Source organism: Mastigoproctus giganteus, chromosome 2 (genome assembly GCF_048544385.1).
Source record: "Mastigoproctus giganteus isolate SK-2022 chromosome 2, ASM4854438v1, whole genome shotgun sequence".
Lineage (NCBI taxonomy): Eukaryota > Metazoa > Arthropoda > Arachnida > Uropygi > Thelyphonidae > Mastigoproctus > Mastigoproctus giganteus.
In genome coordinates, this window is record NC_143576.1 from 72,047,703 (window position 1) to 72,067,984 (window position 20,282).

General features: G+C 37.5%; 1 protein-coding gene across 3 annotated transcripts in view; it reads right to left on the reverse strand.

Moving 5' to 3' along the window:
• Nucleotides 1-20,282, reverse strand: part of Crag (DENN domain-containing protein Crag) — an 878,555-nt gene that overhangs the window by 445,204 nt on the left and 413,069 nt on the right. For all 3 annotated transcript variants that reach the window (XM_090389072.1, XM_090389068.1, XM_090389077.1), the window contains 2 exons: nucleotides 11,811-12,220; nucleotides 190-230 (listed from right to left, as the gene is read on the reverse strand). In XM_090389072.1, coding sequence (XP_090245198.1) covers nucleotides 190-230; nucleotides 11,811-12,220 — 451 coding nt within the window. The remainder of the gene's footprint in view (nucleotides 1-189; nucleotides 231-11,810; nucleotides 12,221-20,282) is intronic.

The following is a 20,282-nucleotide window of genomic DNA, read 5'->3' on the forward strand; positions in this document are numbered from 1 at the left end:
ATATACATGTATGTATGCATGTAGAAATCAAGTAAAATATCAACAGAACATTTCAGGAAACTTGGAGAAGTGAGTGAGGAAGCCCAATTTCTCATAGAATAAAGGCTGAAAAACCATTAATATTAATAAACCATTAATATAATATACTGCTATGTTACTGTAAACATTGAAAGCTACTAGGAAACTTACTTTGCCCACATCATTGGTGTTTCAGATTGTTCCTTTGCAACCTAAAAGAAATTAGCTAAATTTATTTCACCATTCAAAATATTTAAAAAATATATATAAATTATAATTTAGAAATATAAATTCTACTCATTGGCAATCAAGTCTATTACCTCATGGATAGAGAAGATGATATCACGCCCTTAACAAATGTCTGGAAATTCCATAACTGCAAACTCGTAATAAAAGGTAAAGGTAAAGTGCAGCCATTATCAACCCACTGCACGATGGAAGGCTCTTCAACAATTCATGCTGAGGGAAATGGACCATAATCTGCCATTCTGGTCCACTGTGGGTTGGCAAACCGACCGTATTCAGCAGTCAGGGGCTTGAACCCTGGTCTACTCAAAGAGTGTGTGCTACTGCACTCCCAACCACTCGGCTACGGATACACTCGTCATAAGATACTTTAAATACAATCATAAATTCTAAATACTTAAGTATTAAATATTATTTAAAAGACTTTAAAGGAATTATTTCATTATCTGTTCTTAAGCGTGCCTCCCATACATTAGTGTCCTTCCATGCACAGAATTTTTGACAGCAGCCAGCTCTGTGGAGGGGGTATATTTTCTTCAAATTTTGAAATTTGAATAAAAAAAATTAAAAAGAGCTCTGAAATAAATTCTTTCAATTATTTAATTTGCTCTTATGTTAACCTTTCTTGCCCAACATTAGAGTGAAATTACAGTCAAAAATGCAATCAGTATGTCAAGGAAAAATATCACAAATAGAATGTGTAGATAGACATAATGGAAGAAAACCTCTAAAGACTGTCAGCAAATTGATTCTTCATAGCCTCAAAGACCTGTCAATCAGTTACTTACATGCCCATCACCCAAAATCAATTTATAGTATTACTATTGGGGGAAGGGGGCTTTAATTCCTTATACCTGTCAACCCCCTTGAAGAGTTTGTCTAGATAGTCCTTGAGTTTATTCAAATCCACTACCTCTACACCAAATAGAAGTTTTTTCCTAACAATAAACTACCCACTGGCTGAAAGCAAATTTCTACACATCTTCCAATCAACCTATCTCAACTGTATTTTATTCCTCCTCATGTGTAGTCTAAACAAAAGAAGAATTCTACCAGCACTTAACCTTCCCAATCCATACAAAGGATTAAACATTTCAATCTGATCTCCTTGTGGGTGCCTAGTCTCCATGTACTGAAATTTGCAGAACTGAAACTTTTCTTAGCAGGAGCACCCTTTTGTTTCCCCTCACTAATATTGTTGCACTTCTCTGCACGCATTCCAGATAAACATCCTTCTGCAAATAAGGTATCCATACCTATCTGCAGTACTCACGGTAAAATGGCCTAACAATGGGATAATCACCTCTTTATTCCAGGTGGCAAAATTCTGCACAAAATTGACAGAACCCCATGAGCTGTCCAGGCAGCAAAAATGCACTGCTGAAAAAACTTTATATCTGATTACATGATTATCCCCCAGGTCTTTTTTCATTCTCCACAACCATGAGTGTGGTATCACAAAGTTATTATGTTAATCAGGGTTTACGGCCACCCATGAATTACCCTACATTTGTCAATGTTAAACTTCGACTGCCACTTCTCGGCCTTTTTGTCTAATTTTTATAGATCTTGTTGCATCCCCTAATTACTATTCTTAAAGGACCCTCTGCCAACCTTATTATCATCTCCAAACATTGCCAACAATATCATTAATAAATATGGAAAATAACAAAGAAGCAACCTTGAACCCTGGTAACTCCAATAATAATATTAGTCCAAAAAGAGCAGTGTCCACTGATAACCACTCTGTCTTCTCCAACTCATCCATCCCATCACCCATAGCAGTAACTTGCCATTAATGCGAAACTGTACCTATAAATATACCAGTCTTTTAGGTGAAACATTAACAAAAGCTTTTATAAAATCTAAGTATGTAATGTAAAAATTATTATTTATTTTTTATTTTTTATTTTTTTGCATGTAGTTCTTTTTCAGAACATAGTATTCAATCAGGGTTGATCAAAAAAGACAGTCCATAACAAATCCGTGCAGTATAAGTGCATTCCTGTCTAGATTTTCATGCATTACTTCTTTAACAAGTGACTCCATTATTTACCCTACAGTTAAAGAGTCTGTAATAATTTGTATCACCCATTGATTCCTTTTTGCAATTGGGGATTCATACATCTCCAATCAATAGAAACTTTCCCTGAATCAAAGGATGCTCTTATAGTTATGGCTAGAGGTTTTTGTACATCCTTTGCTGTCCCCTTTAATATAACTGGAGATATCCCATTCACCAGAGGTGTTTCAACAACCTTTTCCTCTTTCATCTCAGTTATCACAAAATCATTCAGAAACATTCTCCCTTTTAGAATTCAATATATTTCTGGCTTCCTCATACCTAATAAATTCCTCTTGTGTGAATGTAGATGCAAAATATCTATTTAATTTTTAAAGCAACCAGAGCAGGATCATCAAAAGATACACCATTCTTATCTAATGAACCAATGTCCCTTGTTTTCTAATGTTTACAATACATTGCTGTTTATCTTTGCAAGAGACTTCTTGTAATCTGCCTAGGCATGCCTAATCTCCTTTGTAACTTGACTGCAAATTAATTTATACCTACTACTAGCTTCACTTTATACTTCGCTTATCACTTTATAGATTATATGCATCCCACACATTCTTCTTCTTCACTGCCATAACTACATCTATCCATTCTAATTCTTGAAGATTAACTCTTAGTTGGTATAAAAAGGCTAGTTGCTTCTATGATTACAACTCTGAATGCTTCTCATTTAGAATTTTCTATTGGTAACTTCATCAGTTGGCCACACTGCACAAAATTTAACAACTGTCTAAGACCACAATAGTCACCCCCTTACAAAAGCCATTCCTATTTTTACTAAAAATCTTTAGTAAATCCTACATCAGTACACTACGATCTCTACATAATGGGCATTTTACTTGCAAATTCTTAATGCATGAATGATTCCTGCTAATAATCAAATTAAGATTACTGCTTTCCTCCATTGCTTCACTAAAATGTTGTTGCAGAAAACATTCATCCAATAATTCCACAAAAGTCTTGCTACTATGTGAGTGACCAAGCAGCATGGGTCTGTCACTACCTGGAAATTAAACTCCTCCATTATAAGATATTCTAATTTACTGGCCCATTCTATTTGGACTGATGTTATTAGTGGATTCCCCGAAATTCAGTGTTGTGCCCATTGCTGTTTTCTATATATATATATATATATATATATCAATGATACTGATGAAGGCATGTCAGGCTTACTGTCCAAGTCTGCAGTTGACACAATGGTGGGCAGGGTGGATAATGACATTAATGATAGTTGCTATTGCAATAGGACCTAGAAAAGTTGGGCAAATGGCCTGAGAAATGGCCATTGAAGTTTAATACAGACAAATGCAAAGTAATGCATATGTGTAGCAGTAACCTGACACTCAGGGTAGTGGAAAATGAAAAAGACCTGGGTGTAATTAAGCAGTCAAATATGAAGTTCTCTGAGCAATGCAAACAGGTTGCCAGGACAGCTCATGGGATTTTGTCAATGATATACAGGAATTTTGATAGCAGGGATAAGGAGGTGATTATCCCATTTTATAAGGCAATGGTCAAGTCAAATCTTGAGTAGTACATACAGATTTGGAAGCATTATTTTAGGAAGGATGTGGTGCTGCTGGAATGAGTACAGAGAAGGGCAATAAGGTTGGCAAGTGGAACAAAGGGGGTGTCCTTAGCAATAAAGACTTCTTTCTGCAAATTGCAACATCTGGAAACTAGCCACTTATGAGGCTTTGAATGAATTGAGTAAGCTCAATGCTGGTGGGATTCTCCCTCTTGCTCAGACTACACATATGAGGGGGCACAAATACAAACTGGGGAAGGACAGTTGCAGAAGAGATGTACTAAAGTTTGCCTTTAGCCAGCATGTCATTGATTGCTGGAACAAACCTCCATCTGTTGTTATGAAGGTTGATAGCTTAAATAAATTCAATAAAGAATTAGACAAACTATTGGAGGGAATAGAATAGGTGAATTTTTTTTTTTTTTTTTTTTGTTGATGCTGTATCAGCTTGCCTTCTTGCATTGTTTCTTATCCCCACAATGTCTGCATTCGATGACATAAAGTACTTATGACTTAAATTCAATGACTTAAAGTACAATTCATCAAATTTATTTACACTGCTCTTACAATTGGAACATGTACCTGTTTCATTCTAGGTAACCCCAACACAACGTGTATATACTTGTTCCATGAGGACCCCCTCCACAGGCCTTTAAATCCCTAACATATCATTTTCCAGGCTGCTGAATGTTCTAACAGAAACACTGCAAGAAGCACTTACATTTCTGCCTGTGGCTGCTTTATCAATTAGTGTGTCCCTCCTACCTGGCAGTTTTCTGATCCACCTAACAGTAGCTCAATAGCATGAGAAAATAGTTTTGCACCCTTTTCTAATTAAATGTATCCCATCCCTGTAAAAACAGTCTCTCCTGTTAGCAAGTATAGACCACACTGAAAAAATTCTATCCCACATGCCTTCCACAGTCTCTCCAAGGCTGAACTGAATTATAAGGCTCTTATCATATAGCTAATTCCTGTGGGACCAAGGATCTCTGCTATGGAAGATGTTGTTTTTTCATCTGAAGCTGGAGTATAGGCTCAAGTGTTGGGACTGGGTAGATGAGTGCTTGATGGGTCCCTCTCTTTTAATTCTTTAAGAGGCATCAACCCTGATCTTTAAGCCCTCATATAAGCAAACCAGTATGTTGAGTTTGTGTTTATCCTCCTCATGCTCTTTGCAATGAACACACACAAACCTATCTCCCATAACTGTATCTTGCTCTGCTACAGGTTATTCTGCAAAGATGGAACACATATAATGTAGTCTTGGTTTGCAGGATAATTGTCCTTTGGATGTTCTCTCCCAAACCAAAGGACTTCTGGAGCACCTGCAATCGGATAGGTTTTCTTAAAAATTTTGTCACATTTTTAATTAAAGTATTAATTTGTGTTTTACAAATAGAAATGGTCTTAGTAGCATTTGCCAACTTATTTTTTTTAAATTTAGCTAGAGATTTTATGTTACAACTCACTACTCATAACAATATTGTATCGGTGTTTTGGTGGGGATAACGTCACAAGTAACCAGTAGCGCAGAAGAATACTAGGATTTTATTATAATAAATAACTATTTAGAAGGTTTTAATCAGTAGCGCAGAAGAACAGTAGGATTTTTATTGTAATAAATAACTATTTTGAAGGTTTTAATCACTTTTTGAGTGCTAATTTAATATTGTGATTGTTACGGTATAGCACATATCTCGACCTCAATAGTTAGGTATAACGTAAAACTGTATAGTGAAATATGTATCACTGCATTCTGCATTAGCTTAGTTTAATCAATTAAATCACTCAAGTTCGAATAGCAAAGCGTAATATAAAAGTTGTGTAATTTGGCATCACCGAATGTTACACAAACCAATAGTTTCCTTTAGCAAATCTGCCTTTGCCAGCCTATCCTTCTTTTTAGTAAAAATTATATCCCCCCCCCCTCACAAGATTCAAAGTTAGTAACACTAATCAAGCATTTGAAAAAATAAATACTACCATAATTTCCAGTGAAGACATCTTGGCATCGTTTGATGTTGTTTCTTTATATACAAACGTACACTTACCATTTACACTACAAGCCTTACGAGAATTCCTAATGACAGACAATACTTTAATCAATCGCACCTCTCTTTCCATCAACAATATCTTAGAACTTACTTCATTCTTACTGGATGCTAGACACTTCTGGTTTCATAACCAAATATTTCAACAAACATTCGGCCTCCACATGGGTCTAGGAATTTCTGCCCCCATACCTGAGATTTATTTAGCAACCATAGAAAACCAAGTACTATAGCCTTTTACTTCAGGGATTAAACTATATATAACATACTTTTAATAGGAAATAGAATTACAATTGATAATCTTTTTATTAAATTCAACTCAATACATGATAGACTAAAATACACACTTGAAACAGAAGTTAACAATCAAATCAATTTCCTTAACCTCACAATATACAAAACAGGTACCAAACTGGGAACCAAGATTTATGGAAAAATACACACACAGGTAAATATCTACACTTTGAATCACACCACCCACTTAGTACAAAAAAAGCTGTTCTTTATAACCAAATTCACAATGCTATTAAATACAGTTCTTCACAAGATGACTTATCTGTTGAACTACAATATCTTACAAAAAAGTTCATGTCCAGGAAATACCCATTCCAATTAATCCAACATATAATTTCTGTCTCCAAAAATAACACCAATAATTTACCCAAACACAACACAAAAGGGAGCATGCGCATCATTCTCCCTTATCACAGTAGTCTCGCCAGACAATTCCGTCAAGTGTTCGCAGGCACTGACATTACACTTATATTTTCCTCATATAACAAACTAGGGCCACTATTTAATACATACAAAAAAACATATAAATACCCAATAAATGGTATGAATAATATTGTATATTTAATCAAATGTCAGCAAAATTTCAATGCCTGCTACATTGGAAGCACTACTACCAAGTATGGTTCCACAAAAAACTCTAACACATGGGCTTATTACCATTACAACAGTTTCAGAACATGGCAATCCAGTACCGAGCTTACACTATACGTACATTCCCACAACCACACCCCTTTAGTCGATTCTGCCATTACCATCATAAAATTAAAACCTAGTTACAAAATTTTTCAATAAGAAGCCCTTATTATAGAATGGTTCCGCCATCACACCAAATTAAATGTCATAAATGTGAAACTACCCTCCAACCTTTCTGGAATCTCACGCACCTAAGATTCCCGCATGTCACCAGAGCATCACGGGAACATAGAAGTCCTTTAAAACACACGTTCTCTTCTCACTTTAGTATTGCCAACTGAAGACGTTAAAAAAAAAATGAAAGTCAGTCGTTATGACTTTTGGCTTCACCAGTTTCATATTTTAGAGTTTTTAATTAATTAATTCTTCAATGACAACAAGGGACGAAGTTGTGCAATTCTACTTCCTTGAGCATATTTTAATTCCATACCCTTACTAATTAACTCATTTAAACTCTAAATTATTCAAAACCTCTTAAACCCCAAAATTATTCATCCATCCTACCTCTGTAGGTAGAACGTGTTAATACTAATCAATGTGTAAAAATGGATTTTTCCTGACAAAGGTATGAAACACTGAATTACATGTAAAAAGCACCTGGTTCAGTATTGCATGCCACACTTTGTTATTTGAACATATTATTTTGCATATTATCTCTTTCAGTGGTCATTCACTTTCTCTACCATTCCATTCCTCTTCAGGTAAAACATTGGGAACATCTTTTTAATATCATGGACCTTACAAAGATTCAAATATAGCACAGGCAAAATTACCAGCTCGTTACTGTGCAAAACAAAGTCTTTCTTGTGTATCACCTTAACTTAAGCATTGATATGTGCTCTTCCACGATGTGTGTCCACTAATCCTCAAATAATTCTGTTTCCTACATATACTAGATAGGTTGTTAATCAGACAATTCTTTCTGCCACTAATATAAAATATATCAACCTGGAATTCCTGCAATTCTACAAACCAACTTAAAATTATTTGATTAAACTCCTTCAATTGCATGTTAAATTAGAGGGATTTATGATCCGTTCTGATATCAATTATTTGACCAATCCAAAAATGTCTTGGTGCCTCAACAGATAAATGAGGGCAAGTGACATCCTTTTGATTGTAGTGTAGGACCTCTTAGCATTGCCCAATCTTCAGAGATTAGCAATGGCCTCAGCTTGCCATCTACTTCTTGTTCCAGCATAGCCCCTATAATTTTTCCTAATGCATCACAAGACACAAAGAACTCCTGCCTTACACTGGGATGGATAAGCACAGGATCAGTAGGTAGTTTATTCCTTACCTCATCAAACCTGACTGCTGGACTAACCAAAGCAAACTTCACACTTTCTGGTCAACAAAGAAATAGGTTTCATAATTTTAGCACACAAACTAAAATAAATTTCCTATAGAAATTGAGCATCCCTAGGAAGTTTCTCACTTATGTGAAACATGTGGCATCTTAGAATTCAAAATGGTGTTTGTGTTCTACCCTTTAGCCAGCAGGTGGTTGATTGCTGAAACAAACTTCTGTTGTTGTTGAAGTGGCTAGTTTAAATAAATTCAATTAAGAACTAGAACTATAGGAGGGAATGTATACGGTGAAATGGGATTTTTTTTTTTTTTTTTATACTGATGCTGTATAATTAATATAAGCTTGCTTGCATCATTTGCCACTACAAACACAAGGAATGGGACTCCTCATCACCTACCAACTGCTTCACAAAGCTGAGGCTCTCTGTCTACAATGCTGCCAGACTTTCCTCCTTTTTTCAGATCCTTTTCCTTAACAGAAGAAGAAGAAGAAGGAATTGCATACAACTTAAAAAAGCTTGCAAACCTCTCGAGATACCACATTTCACAACCACTGGACAGAAATACAGAAAATACATAACCACAAAAACTTGGAACAAACTCCCTATAAATATCAAACAGACCAATTAAGACCAGTTCAAGAAACTCCTAGTTGAACACATTTCTTGAAATGACTTCCAACCAACTCCTGAATTTTTAATGATGTCAAGAAAAAACCAATATGTAAATAATGTAAATGTGTTGTTTATTAAATTGGAACTGCCATTAGTTTGGCTAAGGTCATCTTAAGACCTGTGGGAAATTGTTCAGTGTGATATGAAGCTTTCTGATCAGTGCAGACAAGCTGCCAGGACAGCTCATGGAGTTTTGTCAATGATATACAGGAATTTTGCTAGCATAAATAAGGAAGTTATTATCCCTTTGTATAGAGTAATGGTCGGCCCACGCCTCGAGTACTGCATACAGGTCTGGAGGCCTTATATTAGGAAGGATGTAGAGCTGCTGGAATGAGTACAGAGAAGGGCAATGAGACTGGTGAGGGGGAAAAGGTGCCCTTATCAAGAAATGCTTCAGTTCTGCAAATTTGTAACATCTGTAAACAATAACACCTGTGAGGTGTTCAGGCTTTGAATGGTTTGAGCAAGTTCAATGCTGATGGGATTCTTCCTCTTGCCCAGATTACACACTTCAAGAGACAAATTCAAACTGAGGAAAGATGGTTGCTGAATAGATGTGCTGAAATTTTTCCTTTAGCCAGCAAGTGGTTGTTTGCTAGATCAAATTTAAATCTGTCTGTGTGGAAGTTGATGGCTTAAATAAATTCAAGGAAGAACTAGACAAACTTTTGGAGGGAATGAATAGGTGAAATGGGAAGTGGATATTTTTTTTTTTTTTTTTTTTTGCTGATGCTGCTTAAGCTTGCTTTCTTGCCTCATGTGCCACTAAAAATGCTAATGCTATCTTACCAAGAGAGAAAAGAATACAGACAAGGAGTTTTTCATATGAATACAAAGAAGAAAACAAATCAAATCAGACCCTTATGTAATGGATCTGGGCAAGTCTTATATAACTCAACAGATGTTCATGATTAACTGAAAAGGCACTTTGCATTGATCTTTACTGATGACCCTTCATAGTGAGGAGATCTGTGCAACTGAAGCTGAGACATTCAATTAATGATTTTGAAATTACAGACCACTGTTTAATAGAAAAAAAATTGAACCTAAAGGTAAGTAAGCTTCCACAAATGGATAGCTTAAGTTTCAAGGAGGCAGCCAGTGAGTGCACTGAGGTAAATTATGTGGGCAACCTTGGTCTCATCAGGAGAGATTCCTTTGAACTGGGGAAGTGCCAAAGTATTGCCATAATGTATGTATATATTTCCAATACACAAAGGTGATTCTGAGAGAGAGAGAGAGAGAGAGAGAGAGAGAGAGAGAGAGAGAGAGAGAGAGAGAGAGAGAGAGAGAGAGAGAGATCAGTAAATGCACACAAGTCAGTCAGACTTTAATGATTAAGAATGCAATCCAGAGACATTTAGACAGAAATCACATTCTAAAGAACACACCACATGGTTTTGTTTAAAAGAAAATCACACTTAACAAGCTGGTCAGCTATTTTAACACATTTACTCATGTGCCGGATGCAGGGAATAACTTTCACATAATTTATTTGGATTTTAGCAGAGGTACTACCACTCAGTCCCTCATGAGAGGTTACTGTATAAGTTTTTTTGTGAGAATGAAAAGGGGAACCTTTTGAGATTACTGGCAGGATTCTTAGATAGACTGCAGGCAATGGGTTGTGATTAATAGAAGATAGTGTTCAGATTGGTGTGAAATTCCCAAGAATTGGTTCTTGGGCCATGTTGTTTCTGATTTTTATAAACAATGATCAAGGGGATATACATTATGTTTGCAGACAACAAAGATTGAGAGAGTTGTTTATGATCAGTGCCAGGCAGCCCTCCTTCAGGATGACTTGAACAGGCTTCAATGATTGACAGAAAAGAGGCAGCAATGTTTTAATGCAGCAAAATGAAAGGTCTTATATTTGAGGAATAGCAAACCCAAAATAACATATACAGTTGGCAGGGCTGAATTACAAATATTAGAACGAGAGGATCTGGAGCTATGCTATAGGTATAAGAATTTCTCTGAGTAGTATAAACAGACACCCAGAAATCCCCATGGTGTTGATGGTTTTTGAATAAAATTTGAAGCCTATAAAGATAACGAGGATATAATCCCACTTTATAAGATTATTATTGCTCAGAGAACTTTGAATTTGACTGTATTCTAACTCTCATATCCCTTTTTCCTCTATGGTTTTCAGTTCAACACCGCCAAGTATAAGCTGTTTTTGGGAAGCTATTCCTCAAGTTTAAGAGCTTGCATTCTACTGCATTAAAACATAGTTGCCACTTTTATGTCCATCCCTGAAGTCTATTTAAGCCTTTCTGAAGAAGCATTGCTAGGTTCTGATCATTAATTACTCTACTGATCTTGACATCATATGCAAATCCTGACATTACTTCCTCTACCCTTTGTCAATATCATTTAAAAATTTCAAAATTAATTGTGATCAAAGTACCAATCAATGGCTGTGTCAAATGCTTTACTGAAATCCAAATAAAAAATGTCAAAATTATTATACAAAAATACTTCAGTTACACATTTTCAAGAGTAAAATTTTAATGGTATACTTAAGAAACATAACCACTATGTAATGAACTGACACAATAAGAAATTAAATAACACATAATCCCATTGTCTACTATGTTGATTCCAATATAAACTAATTGCTGCATAATAGATGCAAGAAACCTATGAGATCCAACCCTTATTCTAGATTCACTGTCTTGCTGAAGAATGAAAAGGGGAACCTGTATCTTTCAGTCTCTGACACAACAGCACACCAACTTTTATTGGTAAAATAAGAACTTTCGAAATATTAGACTAACTGGATAATAAATTATATTCTCTGATCACTCTAAAAGACAAAATATCCTGGCTTTGAAGTTTTCAAAATAAGCAAGAATATATGATATGATATGTTAACCTGAACATTACAAACTGAATTACAAACTTACCTTTTGAGCTAACTTTATCTCCTGCTTAGTTCTCCTAGCCATTGGACTACTAGGTGGGGGACTAGCTTGAGCAATAACACTAAGGACAGTTTTAGATGGATGTTTGTGAAAGAGACATGGTTTTAAAGTTCCAAATTCTTCATATGTATATTCTAATCTCAACGGAAGTCCAACTGGCTCAGGAGGAGCAATAAAAACTGTCCTATCACTTTTGTGAGATTCATCAACTTCCAAAAGCCTTTCTGAACAATCTGTAATATCAACTTTCTCAATACATTCATCAAAAAAGGCCAAACTAGCATCCTTATCTGACACAAATGAACGCTCTTCAATAAAACGAATAAACATCTGGGTTTTCATCATCAGTACATAGAATCTGTGGTATGCTTTATCTCTGCTTTTCATGAAACCTATATTAAAACCAAATAAATAAATTTCCAATATAGTTCTATCAATAAAACTTCATTTTAATGATTCCTTTTAAATAACATTTTAAGCTAACTAGTTCATATACTGTTAAGAATGGCATAATAAATTAAAGCTAAATTCTTGTCCAGAGCTAGATACCTCATTCCACAACTTATCTTGATTATTTTATGTAAATAACACAGAAAATTGTATTACATGGATTATACCTTAAAATTCAGCATAACTGTAATGGAGTGGTGATAAACAAATACAAAACACTAAGCCGTGAGCTAGGGTTGAATTTGAAAATGTCTGCAATTCTTTCCAGACACAACAGGAGGCTACCTGTGAGTCTAAAATGCTGATGGAACTGATATTCGGGTGACACTCAAGACAAGTGGAACCAATTTCGGAGAAGTCCGGATGGTCTGTGACAGCCAAATCCTCTGCTTGCACTTTCACGATGGTGGGACTGTAGTAATTCTGGGTATAACCCCAGAATTACTACACTTACACAAGTGCAACCCCATGCACAAGCGCACTGTGGGTGACCATCCAGGTGTGAACCAATGTAAGCAACAGTTGAGGTGTGGCACCCACACCACATGGAGGAATGCCGTCCCCCTGTGTTACCAGGCAATACTAGGTGGTAGATGACCACATCACCCGGTGCAATACCAGCACTTTGCTTATTGGAGGATTGAAGTGGTGGAACCCATGTTTAGTCTTCAGAACTAAGTTCCGGTCAGCCCTGCCCATCTCTTTCATCTTGCAGTATGACTGATTACTTTTGAGGTTATGATGGACATCATTGCAAGACCCAATCTTCCTTACATTTCGAGGGTACAGCTCTAAAACAGTGTCTAAAATGACCACGTTACGTCAAGGATCTGAGTATATTCTTACCATGCGTATGCCATATCCAAAAATTTTATTACTTCATACAGCATGCCGCCCCCCCCACACTTTTTCTTACTATTCAATACACCATGAATTGTCAAACTAATAGAGTAGGCTTATCTGCAAAAAGATCTGAACCTCTCAAACCCTTCCTAGTTCATTTCACAAATATACTTGGCTCGGTTCTAACCTCAACAATGTCCATTTCAACTTACAGTCTGCCAAACCACATCTACTTTTTCTGACAGAATTTCTGTTATTGGTTGATTTGAATACTCATCTCAATTGGCCAAATTATACATATGATTCTTTTCACCTCAAAGGTGGTACTTGTCCATATATCCATTTTGATATTCCCTGTCAGAGACTTGGTAATTTGGAATCTCCTCTTTTCAATCTTCTCTGAGGCGCATTATACCCAAAGTAGATTATGCGCCATCAAACCACTTATCAACAACAACAATCTTCTCCGGCTTAAAATCTATCTACCTCATTCTGTCAAATTCATCTGTTGTCTCTACCATTCTCCCAACTCCACTAATCACTTGGAGGAGCTCTTTGACTTCCTCTCTTGGAAACTTGACTTTCTCCAGTCCAAATTTCCTAAGAGTGAGGTAATTTTCCTTGTTGATTTTAATGTTCAAAACTCCAGCTGGCTTCCGTTTTCTAATCACACCGCCCCAGCTGGTTGAGATGCTGAGGCTTTTGCAATTACTAATGACCTCAAACAGATTGCTCATTTACAAGAATACCAGACAATCCTAACCATATAGCCAACATGCTTGATCTTTTTCTCACAAACAATCCTTCTAAGTACACGGCCAAAGTGAGTGGTCCTTTAGGCACCTCAGATTACAACTTTTTTTTTTTTTTTTTTTTTTTTGTAAATTGTTGGCGCATCGCCTTCTGTGGCCATATTGCACTTCCCAAGGTTTTTGCATTTTGTACTCTGATCCAAGCCCAAGGTGGGATTCAAACCCGTAATCTTTCAGTTGCCAGGCAGGTGCTTTACCCACCAGGCTAGCCCAGTTGGCAATTATCTTGGTGATTATCTCTTTTCCAATGGAGCCATTATCTCATGGCTATTCCCAACCTCGTATTGTTTGGCATTACAAGAATGCAAAATGGGATGACCTATGAGATTTATTTTCTTCTTTTCCTTGGTTGAATCACTGTTCCAAAAATTCTGATGTCAATGTTTGCTCAGATCATGACAGTGAAATTATTCTTGTAGGAATGCAATCCTATATTCCACACACCTTTGTTTTCCAATAAATGTGCTAAGGCTGTTCAAGAGAAGAATGTTGCATATCATAACTGGCTTGTTTCCAATTTTTCTTTCACATTGTTTTAATTTTGGGAATGGCCAAAAGTTGCATGGTGTCCAATTACAAGACAAAGGTGGGCATAGCACAACAGAAATATTTTTGTTGGTCAAAAATTTTCGAATGTCATTTTAGCATTAGCAAAGGCACATGATGCAAGAAAGCAAGTTTAAATAGCATCAGTCAAAAAAAAAAAAAAAAAAAACCCTTATTTCACACATCCACTCACTCCAAATGTTTAATGTTTGTCAAGTTCTGCATCGAATCTATTTAAGCTATCAACTTCTATAACGACAGATGGAAGTTTGTTCAGCAATCAACCACTCGCTGGCTAAATGTAAACTTATGCACATCTATGCTACAACTGTCTTTCCTCAATTTGAATTTATGCCCTCTCAGACAATTATTCTGAGCAAGAGGAACAATCCCATCATCATTGAGCATGCTCAATCCATTCTTTCAAGGCTTTATACACCTAAATCAGATAACCTCACAGATGCCAATTCTCCATACACTGTAATTTGCAAAACTTAAGCCTTTCTTCGTAAGAGAAACCCTTTGTTCCATTCAGTATTCTTGTTGCCCTTCTCACTACTCGTTCCAGCAACTCTACATCCTTCTTAAAATGAAGCCTCCAGATCCGTATACAGTACTCAAGGTGTGGCCTGACCATTGCCTTATACAAGGGAATAACCACCTCCTTATCCCTGCTAGAAAAATTCCTATATATCATTGACAAGACGCCATGAGCTATTCTTGCAAACCGTCTGCACTGCTCAGAAAACTTCATGTCTGCTTGCACAATTACCCCCACGTCCTTTTCATTCTCTACCATTCTCAGTGTAGTGCCACAGTTGATATGTTACTCTGGGGTTACTGCTTCCCATATGTAGTACTTTACATTTGTCAATGTTAAACTTCATTTGCTACCTCTCAGCCCATCTGCGCAACTTTTCTAGATCCTGTGGCAGCAGCGTACGTCATTAATGTCATTAACAGCCCTGCCAACCTTTGTATTGTCTGAAAACTTGGATATTATGATGATGTGGTTACACATCATCATAATATCCAAGTTTTCAGACACTGTTGCGCATGGAAGACTATTGTGCAAATTGGAGCAGAATGGTATTAAGGGTAAGTTGCTACAATGGATAAAAGGATGGTTAGGTGGGAGAAGACAGAGGATGGTAATCAATGGGTGCTGCTCTTTGTGGACTAATGTTATTAGTGGAGTCCCACAGGGTTCGGTGTTGGATCCATTGTTGTTTTGTATATTTATCACTGATATTGAGAAGGTATATCAGGCTTAGTGTCAAAGTTTGAAATTGATACAAAGGTTGGCAGGGTTGTTAATGACAGTAATGGCAGTGTGCTACTGCAACAGGATCTAGATAATTTGGGCAGATGGTCTAAGAAGTGGCAACTGAAGTTTAACCTTGACAAATGCAAAGTAATGCATATGGGTAGAAATAACCCGAGAGAAAAGTACCAACCGTGTGGTACTACACTTAAGGTGGTAGGAAATGAAAAAGACCTGGGAGTAATTGTGCAGTCAGATATGAAGTTTTCTGAGCAATGCAGACCAGGGCAGGTCATGGGGTTTTGTCAACGATATATAGGAATTTTGCTAGCAGGGAAAAGGAGGTGATTGTCCCTCTGTATAAGGCAATGGTCAGACCATGCCTTGAGCAGTGCATACAGGTATGGAGGCCTCATTTTAGGAAGGATGTAGTTTTGCTTGATCACGTACAGAGAAGGGCAACACGGTTGGTGAGGGGAATGAAGGGATCCTCTTACCAAGAGAGGCTTAATTTCTGCAAATTGCAGTGGCTGGAGACTAGGCACCTGCGCGGTGATCTGATTGAGGTGTATAAGGCCTTGAATGGCTTGAGCACCCTGAATTCTGATGAGATCATTCCACTTGTTCAGATTACGAATCTAAGGGGGCATAAATTCAAATTAAGAGAAGACAGATGTAGAATAGATGTGTGGAAATTTGCCTTTAGCCTGCGGGTGGTTAATTGCTGGAACAAACTTCCATCTGTCGTTGTGGAAGTTAATAGGTTGAATAAATTTAAGGAGGAACTGGACAGGCATTTGGAGGGGATGGTGTGATTTTTTTTTTTTTTCCGGCTGATGCTGCATAAGCTCATACACTTGCTTTCTTGCATCACATGCCACTACTACTACTACTATTAAAGCCTGATATATCATCATCAATATCATTTATAAATACAGAAAACAATAATGGACCCACTGAACCCTGAGGGACTCCACTAATAACATTAGTCCACGAAGAGCTGTGTCCATTGATTACCACTGTCTTCTCCCACTCAACCATCCCTTTATCCATAGCAGCAGTTTTCCTCCAATGCCACACTGCTCCAATTTGTTCAGCAGTCTTCCATGTGCAACAGTATCAAAGGCCTTTCTAAGATCCAAATATATGATATCAAAGTTATTCTTTGCATCCAGTTACTTTGTGACTACATTATAGTATCTAATCAAATTAGTCAGATAGACTTCCCCTTAACAAACCTACACTGTGTCCGAGCTATAACTGAAGTCTTGTCTAGATGATCCTGCAATGCTTCTTTAACCAGTGCCTCGATTAATTTCCCTAGAAGAGAAGTTAAACTTACAGGTCTGTAAATACCTGTGTCTCCCTTTGATCCTCCTTTGTGGATTGGGGTCACATTTGCACATCTCCAGTCCATGGGTCCAGGGAAGCTCTCATAATTTTGGCTAAGGGTTTGCTTACTTCCTTTGCCGCCTCCTTTAATATAACTGGATAGATTCCATCAACCCCAGGTGCCTTTCTTGTGTTTATCTTCAACAATTTCTCCTCCACTTTACTCTCAGTTATTACAAGATTATCTAGCTTACTGCCAGAGTTTAATACACCACCGGCATTCCCTCCCTGGATAACTCCTCATGTGTGAATGTAGAAGCAAAATATTCATTTAGTTTGTTAGCTACCTGAGCAGGATCATCAACAGTTTAACCATCGATATCAAGTTGACCAATCTGATTCATCCCCTTCCTTCTAGAGTTTACAAAGGTAAAGAACTCTTTGCTGTTTTTCTTTGCATCCTTTGCCAGAGATTTCTCGTAATCTGCCTTCGTCTGCCAAACCTCCTTTGTGACTTGGTTACAGACCAGCTTATATCTATCATAGGCTTCCTTGTCACCTATTATTTTGTATGTATCCTATGCATTTTTCTTCTCTGTCACATGTCTAATTAGTTCACCTGACATCCATTTAGGCCTAAATCTTGAACAATATTTCTTAGCTGGTATGAAAAGCCTAGTAGTTTCCAAGATTAATTCTTTGAATTTTCCGTTGGTAACATCTTTATTTGGTCTCACTGTATAAAATTTAAATACTGTCTCAGACCACTGCAGCCACCTTTACAAAAGCAAAAACCCTTCCCTTTACTCTTGATGGCAGTTATCTCTTTGAGTAAATCCCACTTCAGCACACTGTGATCCCTGCCACCTAGTGGTTCTGTTATCTGCAGATTCTTAATGCATGAAGAATCACTACTGATAATCAGATGATGACTAGTACTCCCTCCAGTTGCCTCCCGAACATACTGCTGTAGAAAACAATCATCCCATAAATCCACAAAAGCCTTGCTAGTGTGTGAGTGATCAACCCACAAATTCCAGTGAATCTCTGGGAAATTAAAATCCCCCATTATAAGAAACTCTGATTTACTGGCACACTATTTCTCTGCACAATTGCTCATTTTACCCATCAGATTTATTAGGCCTATAACACACACCTACTCTCATTTTTCCTTTCCCAGAGCTTATGTCAACACTAAACAGACTCAGCACTGCATTGTCCACCAACATGAACTGGATTCACTTCCTTAGATTTTGTGTTTTTTAACTAATAGCATAACCCCTCCTCCCTTCCTGTCCAGTCTATCCTTTCTGTACACATTGTACTCCCTAAATTCCAGTTCCGCACTGCTTATGTCTGTGTAACATCATGTCTCTGATATCCCAACAATATCTGCCTTTGATGTCTTGATTAGCACTTCAAGCTCATCGAATTTATTAACTATACTCCTAGCATTGGTGTAAATGCAAGTATACATACACCTGTTTCTACTGTTATTTACCCTAAAACAGTCCACGTATTTACTTTTACCACTATGACTCCCAGCAGTCCTGGAAATTCCCATTGCCTTGCTTTACAGGCTGCTGTTCAATTTCATTTCAATAGCAGCAGTGCAAGAATCACTTTCACCTCTGCCAGCAGGTACTGTTAATCTATTAGTCCATGTATCCCCACCTCGAAGCTAGCAGTTTTCCGACCCACCTAACTCTGCCTCGATAGCATCAGCCAATATTCTTGCACCCTTTCTATTTAAGTGTATCCCATCCCTGTTGAAGGAGTCTCTCCTGTTAACAAGCAAAGACCAGACTGAGAAAAATTCTACCCCTTGAGCCTTTCACAATCTCTCCAGGGCCGAATTGATCGACAAGGCTCTGATCATAAGCTCCCTCCTATCGCGTCTAGGTAGAATTGCAGACACTTTCAAATTCAACCCTTACTGATTTCCTTACACTCCTTACATTGTGCACGCACAAAGACATCCGCCATGGCAATATCAGGTTCCGTTCCAGAGAGTTCGGCAAACATTTCACAAATTGCACATATTTTTAGGCTGTGATGAGTTGGAGAATCGCCCCCCCCCTCAGTTCTTCCCCGTGTCACAGCACTCCTGCCACTTTGTGCCCGTTGCTTTGCTGCTCTAGTTTGGGGCATGCTATTTTAAATTAATAAGATCAATAAATTAAATTAATTAAATGTCAATACTACGCTATCTAATAGAAACAGTGAAGCATATTACTCTATATTACAGATATATGTATCAAGCATGCAAAGAGTGGTGACTGAATTTCTTACCGAGGAAGAAGTGATGCCTATCAAAATCCATATACATCTGAAAATGTTTATGGTGACAATACTGCAAATGTGAGTACAGCCAAATGTTGCATAAGACACTTTAAGAGTGGGGGAAGTGACATTGTTGACAAGCCCTGAAGCAGAGGCCAATAACATCCGACAACAAGAGTCAGATCAATGCACTGAATAAAGAAGACCGCTGCTTCACTGCATAGCACAATGAATTGTGCTATGCAGTAGGTATAAGGAAACCTGCTGTGATAACCATCATAAACTAACTAGGCTACGACAAGGTGGGTCCCGAAAATGCTAACACGTGAGCACAAAGAAGCCTGGAAAGTCATCTGTACAGAACTTCTCCAGAACTACGAGAATAAAGGAGAGGTTTCCCTTTCACGCATAATCACAGGTGATGAAACCTGGTTTCACCATTATGACCCTGAAATGAAGAGACAGTCGATGGAGTGGCACCATCAAAATTCACCGAGCAAGAAGTTCAAATGACAGCCTTCTGTCAGCAAAGTCATTGCAATAGTGTTTTAGGACAAAGGTGTGGACTTGCTTGTGGACCTCTCAGAGCGTGACACCACAATCAACTCAGATCGATATATGGAAGCATTGAAAAAGTTGAAAGCCCTCATCAGCACAGTTTGACTGGACAAAAACCTTAATCAGTTTCTTCTTCTCCATGACCAGGCACAACCCAACACCAGTCTGTACACAATGGCGGCCTTGGTAAAATTGTACTCCAATTTTGCGAAGGCCTATTGTTGGAGTACTGTTCTACTTCATCCCTCTCATAGCCTGGATCTTGCACCTTCTGACTATCACTATCATCTCTTCAGCCTGCTGAAGGATGCACTCCGTGGAACCCATTTTACAGACGACGACCAGCTCAAGCACTGTGTTCGCGAA